The sequence below is a fragment of the Xiphophorus maculatus genome, chromosome 13, assembly GCF_002775205.1.
Source record: "Xiphophorus maculatus strain JP 163 A chromosome 13, X_maculatus-5.0-male, whole genome shotgun sequence".
Lineage (NCBI taxonomy): Eukaryota > Metazoa > Chordata > Actinopteri > Cyprinodontiformes > Poeciliidae > Xiphophorus > Xiphophorus maculatus.
Genome location: NC_036455.1, coordinates 26,660,736 through 26,671,709, shown reverse-complemented (window position 1 = coordinate 26,671,709; position 10,974 = coordinate 26,660,736). Strand labels below are relative to the sequence as shown.

At 43.8% G+C, this 10,974-nt stretch overlaps 1 protein-coding gene across 1 annotated transcript in view; it reads right to left on the bottom strand.

Annotated features, from left to right (window-relative positions):
* Positions 1–470: 470 nt before the first annotated feature.
* LOC102230497 (forkhead box protein O6-like) overlaps positions 471–10,974 on the bottom strand; it is a 44,314-nt gene continuing 33,810 nt past the window's right edge. The window contains exon 2 of the mRNA XM_005813976.3: positions 471–4,670. Within this exon, the coding sequence (XP_005814033.3) occupies positions 2,943–4,670 (1,728 nt within the window). The 3' untranslated portion in view covers positions 471–2,942. The remainder of the gene's footprint in view (positions 4,671–10,974) is intronic.

Here is a 10,974-nt window from a genome sequence, read left to right as displayed (position 1 = left end):
GTAAAGTCCTGAAATGATTTCAATATTGCTTCGAATGTACAGAGAAACACACTGTTGTTTTGAAAAATAACTCTTATCAAAACATAAGTGAAACCCAAATGAAAAAGCAGAGTGTAAAAAATATGTCTTGTTACAGAATTTGATGATACTGTAGTACTGAAACATTTCATAGTTATTTTATTTAGTGCAACTCAATCCACTTCAGTTATACATTTACAGAAAGTGATACCATGATCCTGAGTCAATACGGTAAAGTTCAGGTTAAGTTGACTTGTTTTCATTCCCTAAAACACAGATTTGGTTCAGCTGGCTGTTAGCTATTTCTAGACTTTTCTGCTAACTCACTGAGACATGACTTCATCTCCAGGTAAGGAAACCGTTACTAACCACAACGTTACTTAGCCTCACTTTAAGGAATCCAACCTGACCCGTGAACGGTGTCTGGGTGAATAACTGAGACACGAGAGGAATCTGTATTCATTTTTCTTTTATTTGACGGTCACCAGATGAGCAGATACACAATTTTAGAAAAAAAAACATATTTGCAAAAACAAACAAAAAAAATAGAATACAATTTTGTAAATATAGTTTATGTACAGGATGAAATGCAGTCAAACTGAAATGCATTCTGTGTCTGTCAACAAGAAGACAAAGCAGTGAGGGGTCTTTCTTTAGAACCAGCTTCACAAACAATAAATATAAACTGTATATATAATGTATGCTGCACTCAGCCAAGCATGGAAAACACCAGGGCAGGGAACTACTCAACAATTTCCCCCTTAATCGGTTCTTGTACGTCACTTCTACACACACTCACACACACACACACACCCCTGCCCATGAGAAGCTTGACTTGACACACAGGTGCACACGGGCAGGAGAACAAATACAGCTGGGTTACAACAATGGGCCATTTTAACACATACAAAAAGAAGAAGTAGAAGAAAAGAAAAGAAAAGTGTATGGAAATACCAGACATTGTCCTTGATCAGGAGGGAGAAGTGGCTGCCTGGTCGAAGCTCCCTGGAGCCAGTTGAGCAGCACTTGACATTTGGCCTGATTGTAACAGGCAGTTTTATAGATAGAAAACCTCTTAAAGCTAAACAGATCTGGTCTAACCTGTTCACTTTTTCCTCCCTGTTCTGCGTCTCACTGTCTGTCCACAGTTCCCTTCTCCCATGGTGTTGTTCTCTCTGTCCTCAGAAGGTGGGAAGCCCAAAAGCACCCCCACCCCCTCGGCCCCTTCTCAAACTGCAAGCAACGTAAATGAAATGCTGGAGAGCGCTCCAATCCACACTACATCGGACAGACAACTGCACAATCATTGAACAAGCACAAGAAAAGACAACAGCAACATAAACCGTGGCCTGGATGGGGTGGGGATGATCGTACGGAAGATGGCTGAAAAACGTGAAGGACACTGCAAACAGACACTTTACCTCGTGGCCCGGCACCGCTTCTTAAAAAATCACCTTCCTTGTGCTTGGCAGGGGAAAGAATTATGACTTTGAGCAAATGAGCGACTACATGCACTTGCATAAATCATCCATCTTGTTTGGCGGTTAATTACTCTTGTTTACCCTCCGAGTAACCTCGGGATGGGGTGGTGCGATACGAGGGAGTCTGGGTACAGGAGATAGCACAAAATAGTAATCGGCTGATGCTGCTCATCAGTGAGGAATTCTCTGGAGTAAAAACACATAGAGGGCTTTAACCTGGCTGTTACTGACTGCGTTGAGGGCAACTTCACCAGCATACCAGTTGACTCATGGCCACTTGCTAAGCTGTTCTGGAGTGGGCCAGTGAATGTACCAAGCATTCACTGGCCAGAACTGGGTTTAGCATCCACCACCCAGTTCTGGCCAATCATGTAGCTCCTCGGGATTTACAGCAGGCTCTGATCATTGCTTATTTCATTGTACGAAAGCTACATAAATCTGCAAAATGGAGAGAAAGAGGCACAGAGGGAATATTTGCATTTCTCTTCTCATATCATCTCCTCTCCATAACCCCCCCACCTCCTCTGACACCATCCCCCTTTTCCAATCCCTATCCCCATTTAGTGTTGAGTGACTTTTATCATCGCTTTCACCAAAACACATTAAGCCCATGTGTCCGGAGCTGAAGAGGGAGGGGAGGAGGTTGAAAAAACAGAGAAGCACATTAGATTAGCAATCATGATGCATCAATCTGGCATTACTTTGGAGATTAAAGAAAGGACGTTGCATTTCAATGGAGTGGCGCTGATGGTTGTGTGATGGATGATTGTCCTCCACTCCGGAACAGAGTAGGAACCACCACTGTTCACCAGGGAGAGGACAAATCCCCCTTTCTCTCCGTTTCACCTCCCTTCCCTTATGTCTCAGTCTTTCAAAAAAATATCAGCCTTATTCTTAAACCTGGCAGCCACAAACCTCCACCCTCTGCCCTTTACCTTCCAATCTATGAGCACCTGGGCACTGAGGAAATGTATGCAGGTGTTTGATCATGTTCTTATGTCAGGAACAACAAATTCTTTGTAGGTGGAGATAATACTAAGTGGATTGCATACATTAAAAATGAACATACAACATGACTTTGTCTGGTGTTTGGGTTACTGCATCTGTATGAAAAGATGGCTGTAAAGTGCTTGAGAGCCAAGGACAAACATGATGATTAGGAGGAGAGAGAGAAAAAAACTGCAGGGCATAAACTGGGAAAGGGTCAGATTTTACCACTGGGCTCATTGGAAGCAAATTCAACATGGAGACAGAAAGCTTCATAAACACGGAGAAAGAGGGAGACAAAAAATACACAGTGTGAGAGTCCCCAGGAAATAAAATGACAATATGCCTGAAAAAAAAAAAATAGAATCACAGCTAATCAGTCCAAGGGTACAGCTGACCCAGAGCCCTGCCCAGCGGGTGACTTTTATGGTCTATTCAAACCCCTCAGATCCGAGTTCACCCAGGCACCCAACTCTGGTGGCTATGAGCTGGTGGAGGACAACAAAAAGCCCCTAAAGTCATGCCCATCCCCATGCCCACCCCTTGAGAAAGAGAACCATCAAAGTTGAAGTCCACATTATCTGTGTCCATAAAATCACTAAGCAGGATCGGGTCCACATCACAGTCTAGGCTGTTGGGGGCATTTTCCATTTCCAATTGGGCAGCCATTCTGTTGTGCGAGCTGTGCAGTTGTCCCTGATATGCCGAATTCCCTGGTTGGTGATTGTGGTGATTATGATAATAGGCTTGCCAGGATTCAGCCATGGCCTGATGGTGAGCTCTGGGGTAGGACTGGTGTCGAGGGTGAGGGGCAGAAGCAAGACGACAGGGGTCCTGAGGAACATCCAGGATCCCTGCAGGGTTTGGGGGCAGAGAAGGAGATGTTGGGAGGTGGGGGCGTGGCCCATAGTGGTTAGAGTTCTTAAGACTGTAGGGCTGCAGGACGTCAGTGCTCACCCGAGGAGACAGAGCCTGATGGTGAGGCCCACTATGCATAGGGTTATGAGGGTTTGGGGGTGTGTGGTTGTGCAGGTGACTTTGACTAGAATGAGGGTTGTGGTCGTGGTTGGAATTCACTTTGCTTCTGTGACCATGCTCATGACTCTGACCATATTCATGGGCAATGTGGGGCTTGTGACTGTGGCTGTAGTCAAGGCTGGCTTGGTGTTTATGACCCTGATTGTGGTTTTGATGGTGAGCTGTGTTCTGGTCATGGACTGAGCCGTGGCCGTTACGTAGACTGGGATTGTGAGCATGCTCTTGGCTGTTGCTATGGTTTTGATTGTGACTGGGATTCTGATTGCGGTTGTGCTGGCTGTGAACACTAGTCCCCTGTGTCAACAGTGCATGCGTTTCACGTCCCTGACCCAGCACAGCATCTTTGTTGCAGTAAGGACTTCCTGTAAGAAGACTTTGCAAAGCATTGTTCTCTGAATAGCTCCTTATTGGGTGCTGGAAGTTAACTGGCTTGTTCTCCTGAATGGTCTCCATTGGAGTGTGGTGCCGCAACATACACATGGAAGACTGCCCGTAAATGGGTCCACAATAGGATCCTTCAGGTTTTGGCCCAGGCACAAAGGGATAGCCATTGCACTTGATTTGCTGTTGCTGGGAGTAGCTCCTCTCATCTAGACTAATAGCTCCAGTCAGGTCAGTCAGCTGAGGCAGTTCCACGTTGGGGCAGTGGCTCCCAGTGCCCAACGCCGGTGAGCGGGTGCTTGTTGGACTAGGGTATATCCGAGGGGAAGCTGAGCAAGATAGTCCACCCTCCTCAGGTTCATCAGCTTCCTCTTCTGCAAGGATTGGGGAGAGGCAGCCACTCAGCGTGGAGGCAGAAGATGAGGTGCGGGAATGCAGGTCTGTCCAAGTGTCATACTCTTCTCCACTGATCATGATGCCTCCTTTCCCTGCTGGACTGCCATGCTCTGGGGAGCTCTGAATTGTCGGACCAGCTCCCTGAACTTGTCCCCGTCCCAGGCCTATAGCCCCTGCTCTTTTTCGACTCGTGCGACCTTTTGTCTTCAAGTGGCGTGTCCCGTTATCTATGGATGATGCGCGTCGTCTGGGTCCCTTACCCATCTTCCCTCCTTCTGGGTTTAGCATCCACCACGAGCTCTTTCCCGTCCCTTCATTTTGCACTCGGATGAAACGACTGTGCAGTGATAGGTTGTGTCTGATTGAATTCTGCAACGACAGAAAAAAATGGAAAGATAGTGAGACCAAGGAAATAAGGGACAGAAGGTGAGATAAATAGGATTGCCTAAGGAAACATTTATAGCTAAATAATCAGTTCTTGAGAGCACAGTCATTTCAATTATGGCTAAGCTATCACGCCTTCATGGCAAGTGAGACAAAAGATGGATAAAGAAAAACTAGGAGATGGTGGGGAGAGCAGAGAGGGCAGCGAGTGTGAAGGACCGATCGATACCTCCCTTGACCAACCTCTCCTCTCTACACACGCTCACTGAGTCATAATATGGACATGGGTGCAGCCTCCACATCAAACTATCACCAAGGTTACAGAAATGAATCACATGAGGCAACCCAATCACAGACAGCCCATATCGATTGCGAGGCTTCCAAATATGAAAACCTCAGATCCAGCCAGAGCTGAGGAGGGAGGGATGAAGAGAGGGGGTGTGATTTGGCACGAGAGGTTGCGGACGAGCACCAGAAACAAAGGAAGAAACAGAAACACAGAGGGTTAGAAGAAGAAAGATAGGAAGCAAACAGGGTAAGTGACATGTTCATTTAACCTCCTTTTTAAAATCACGGCACAATTACCACAACCTTAGGCAACTACAGCATTTTGATGATGAAGTCTCTCTGTGAGGAGGGATGGAGGGGGCGGCTGTGGGTGAGCGTGGAGCATGTTGGGAGGCTGAAGAATAGGCCTCTTTAGAACCATGTTTAAGAGTCTGAATGATGACTGTAAAGCTAATCCCTACCTCTGCAGTGGCATTTGAAGGCAATGCCAACCTGGAGCGAGTTGATGAGATCTAAGCTCGCCTAAAGGAGAGCTTACTAGGCTTACACATCATCTGTGTTGGCCAAGTTAGTTTAAATGCTACTTGTTCATCCAGATTTTTCCCTCTTGTGTCATTATTCACACTCTCTCCAGTTTCCCCCCCTACATCCCTATTGCCTTTCCTCTCTTTGCTTTCCCAACTCTTTTTGCTTTTCCTTTCTCCTTTGGGATGTTTTGGCAAGAGCAAACTTTTTAAGCCCAGCTTGAATGTGCAATCACACACCTTTTTCTTTTTACTCTCTGGAGATATCTATCTATTCTGCCTTGTTTATTACCTGCACATAACTCACAATCTCTGTCTGCAGATACCTTGAGCTATTCTCTATCTTCATTCACTCTCTGCCTCCTGTCCAATTTTCCTCCTCTCAGGCCCATTCATCTCCCTCTCGGTGTCCCAGCCTCTTTTGATCACAACATTGCTCATTCTCTCCCTCTCTCGCCAGATCCGCGCTCTCAGAAACCTCCCTGCAGCCTCAAACACAGAGCAAATATGAAAACCAAACATCAGGAGATGCAAATCTGTGTTTAACGGGAGAAAGTCCTTCTAACGGTCCCGAGATCCTTGTCAGAATGTTAGAAATGACACACACTTTGAAACACCAGGGGATTTGAATAAAAATCCAGTGGAATCTGCTCGTCGATGGGACACTTCAACGGGAAAGTAATTCAAAACCTGACCAACAGATCAAGAGAGAAAGCTTGGCCAACCTGGTGAAATGTTAGAGCAGTTAGCTAGAAGAAGAAGGCTAAGTGGCTTCCTACTGGGACAGTTCAAAGCACTGCCAACAAGAAAACCATCAAACCACATGACTGCAATGTGGACAGGCAGCTTAAAGAGAGAACTTCACTTTGTTTTCGTTGAATCTTATAGAAAGCACAGCATAGAGAACAGCAGGTAATTGGTTTGTCGGTGAGAGTTTACAGAAAGAATCCAGCTCTAAGTGGGTTTCGTATCACTGCTGTCCTGCCTACTGCAATTTTCATTCATGTAGAAAAGCAGTCATCCCCGTAGCGTGACTTCTAACAGGTAATTTCATCCCATCCTCCACTCAAATCACACAGCTCTGACTAGACTCTCTTCACAGACGTGGAAATTGGATTTTGAGATTCGCATTTATGTTTTCCCCCCTGAACCTCCACCCCCCACACCCATGCACACATGCACACACAAACTCTTTAAAATATTGTGTGCACAAAACTGCACATGCTCCGTTCCAAAACACACTCAGCCTCCATCGCGGCTGAACTGAACGGCGTTGTAGTGCGAAAGAGGCCGCCGGTGAAGGCGACCCGCATCAGGTGATCTGAGAGCGGAGCCCTGACAGGCGATGGCTCTGGCTGTGGGTGTAGTCATGGCAACAGAGTAAACCAAAGCAGGGAGAAGAGTGAGGAAGAGGGGAGGTGATGTTGGGAAGGGAATAAACAGGGGGAGGAGGAGGCAGCTGATGCTGTTTGATGCTGCAGGCAACTCCAAACAGCCTTTTATCTGAGTCTGTCAGATTCCTGCTTCCAATCCACCAGGGAGGCTCAATCACCAGCAGTCCCAATGCCTCACTACCTGTACCAAGCTGTGATTAGCTGCTGTGTGTGGGTGTGTGTGTGTAAGGAGAAACCACTACAGCAGACTGCTCCTGTCTCCTCCTCCTATCTTGAACAGCACACTGTACACATGGCAGCTTATTCTCTTCTTTAGACATATTTAAAGTGAGTTTTTTTTTAATCATTCAGATTAATCACAAAGCTTTGGTTCTCTTGTGATTGTCAGAACCAGAGAGCAACAAAGAGCCAATAATTCAGTAAACTGTATAAATGTACAAAACATCGATATTCATGTAGGGAAACTGATCGAGATGAATCGGTTTAACGTGTCAAATGAAACGAATCATAAGGATGAAGGTGAATATGGAGCATTTCAAACTAAGTTAAACCTTTCAGAATGGAGTTGATAAGAACAGGTGGAGGCTTTATTTATGCTATGTACTGTATGCTTCTTCAGTAACTCATAAAGTTTCATGTTTGTAACAAAGCTTCCAGATGCCAGTTTATTAAATACTCTAAATGTTAATTATTGGATTTGTGTCACAGCTTGTCTTGTCATGTTTGTTTTTGTTAGATATGAAAAGTTTTTGCCAATTTTTTTAATCACTTTTTCCTCTCCTCTTATCCAGTTTTAAGCTGACATTATTAATTGGAAAGTGCTTAATAACTAAACTTTAATGCTAACCATGACATAACACAGAATGAATCAATCAGAAAACAAAATTGGAGTGGTGTCAGATTTGAGCTGTTGGAGGATTTCTCTTTTGTCATTTCTCTTGCTACCATTTGACTCATGGGTTGTTTACCCAGAATGCCCTGCGGCATAGTCCACTTCCTGCTGTTGGTGTGGTCTTCGGGACACTTGGCGTTCATATATGACTTCAAACTGCACCAGAGTTCACTTTTTGGTCCACATTAGAATTCAATTAGGAATTTCCACCTTTCCAAACTAGCTGGACCTTCTAGGACATAGGTGTCAAACTCCTGTCCTTTAGGGCCTCCTTATTGGGTCATTAGCAGAACTCTGCTAATGACCCAATAAGGAGGCAATTAAGCCATTTGATTCCAAAGTTTTATACCTGTGGCACATCTAAAAACTGCAGGACCCCGGCCCTTGAGGACTGGAGTTTGACACCCGTCTTCTGGGCAAATCAAACAGAGTTTGATTAAAGCAGACTGAAAGGGACTGGTGGCCGTGAACCCATTATCTGCCACCAGGACGTTAGATACCGTATCTGATCTGTCATGTTATATTAGAGGCTAGCTCCCCAAACTTAAGAACTAAGATAAATAAAAACAGAGTGTGACACAAAGACTTTACAAAATGATACAAATGAAATAGTGTATGAAATTACAGCATGTCATAGTTTTCTGTTTCCACAATTCATTAATATATGTGACTACAGCAAAAAGCTCTCTGATATGCCATTGTGTGAAAGTACATGAATCTGGAATGGTTTGTTATGAGTACTAGTTAAAGTCAGAAAATGGAGGTCATCCTGGTAACTGACCTGGAGCTTGGACAGCTCTAACGTCTCGATCATTATGAACCCACTGTTTATTAAATTAAAACTACATCAACAGTCCTTTAGCTGATATTAATGAGAAAAGTTACATTTTCTGCCCTCGTCCATCAAAGGCACTTGGGTTCTCCATGTTCAGGATCACATTACGCATCAGCTCAGTGGGCGTTGTTGTGCTAAAGAAGTTCGTTGGCCACTTTTATAATAATAATGAGGTAGTGAATCAGGGTCTCACTGACTGTCACCTGTTTCTATGGAGATCCACTGGATGCTCACAGCTTCCCACTTCACACATACTGTCCCATCAAGCAGTTGTACAAACACTGCCTTCATCTAATGTAGAATGTCTTGCAAGCTTATGTAGGCTTGGCTTTATATTATTGTGCATGACACTCCAATCAATCAATTAGTTAGATGTTGTCAAGGAAGTATTAAACATATCAGTTGGTTTATGAGATTAGATGAATTATTGTTTGTGTACGTTTACCTTGGCTTCCAGCCACAAGGGAACCAAACTTACATTTCTTTCTCTTTGAGCGTCTGCTGGTCTGTGGAAGCAATTGAAATGATGTGTACTTGTTCTCTGTTATATTTGATGTGGGAATTATAACATATATTTTTTAAATGAACAAATCTGTCTTTAACTGATGACACTTGGCCATCTACAGCGGAGGTCCTCAGGGCCCTCCGTCCTGCAGGTCTTGGATGTTTTCCCACTGCAGCACCACTGATTCAGATGATTGCGTTTCCTCCACAGCATGCCTACAGTTTCTGCAGGATCCTGGAAATGGCCCATTCCTTTCAGACCGGTGAAGAGTAGCAGGGAATCATCTAAAACATGCACAGCATCAGCCCCTGAGGGCCAGTGACTTACTGGACTCCTCTAATGACAACTGATTTATTTATTTTTTTATCAAAAGAAACAATTTATCGCTTACAAATTTACATGTGGAATAAAAATAAATAAAAGACTACAATAAAAGCTGAGTGTACTGTATAATTAGTGTCTTAGCTTTCCTATACAAAAACACAGCAGACGACCTGTCACTTGTTCACTTGTGTTCAGTTATACAGCAGCGTACGTTCAGGTGGTTGAGCTGGACTCAGACTCTGAGTTGACATTCTGTTGACCACATCATGCATCTGGGACTGTGGCTGGATGCCACCTCTACAGCGGTCAGACTCCTTCAGCAGGCAGCTGAATGCCCACATCCTCCATTTCAGACAAGCACTCACAGGCTAATTTTCTAGATTATTATTATTTTCAGCCCCTTGTCCCTTTTTATTCTAGGTAACCCAGCTAACGTTAATTATATCTATTGCAAATAATCTCGCTTGTGTCGCATAACAACAAGGACGATGTAAGCAATTCAGCCCTTTTCCTCTTGCAAGTAATTCTCTCAATGGATGATCGTGTGTGAGAGGAGAGAGACATCAGTGGACAGACGAGTTCTTCAACATTCCTGCATGTGTTTGTGGATGGGCGACTGTTCCAGGACAGATGGGTAAGGCTGATGATGTATTTACCACAGATAACTTTCCAAGTAGACGCCTGACTCATTTTTATGAAGCACAAACATTGAAGAACACGACTTAGAGCGGGAACTCCAAAGAGGAGCACAAGAGGTTCCTGTTACACCCATGTGTTCTCCAGGTGGGTCACCATCCTGTGGGCTCACAACAGGAACCTGGGTTCTGTTCTCAAGCTATCTCATATAACTGCAGTCTGTAGCCTGCAACCACAAATGGTTCTCTGGACGTTCAACAATGGTTCTTAATAATTTGGCGAAAAATGTGCAGAACCTGCACAATTTTTAACGTGGTCAAAATACAGATATAGCAAATGCAGATGTTTTTGGGGGGATGGAATAAATCCTGGCTTAAATTTTCCACAACATGATACACATTTTTCCCAGCATGATACATGACTTTTTACAGGTATATGTTTAAGTAAAATGAACATTGTTCTTTTATTCTATGAACTACTGACAACATGTCTCTTAAATTCCAAGCCAATATTTAGTGTTTAATTGAAGAAAATAAGAAATGGTCAAAATAACCAAAAAGATGCAGCCCATTCAGACCTCAAATAATGCAAAGGAAACAAGTTCATATTCATTTAGAAACAACAATACTAATGTTTGAACTCAGGAAGAGTTCAGAAATCAATATGTGGTTGAATTACTGTTTGTTTTTAAAATGATCATAAATATTCTGTTGTATATTGCAGCTATTTATTTTTAAAATTTTGATCATATTCAGTCAGGTTTTTTGTGATCAGAACGTGAGGGTGAAGCTCTTCATGTAAAACAAAGTGTTGTATAAGTTGAAGTCAGTCAAGTCACTCATATCAAGCATGCAAACAAATACCAGCATATGTATTTCACACACACGTACA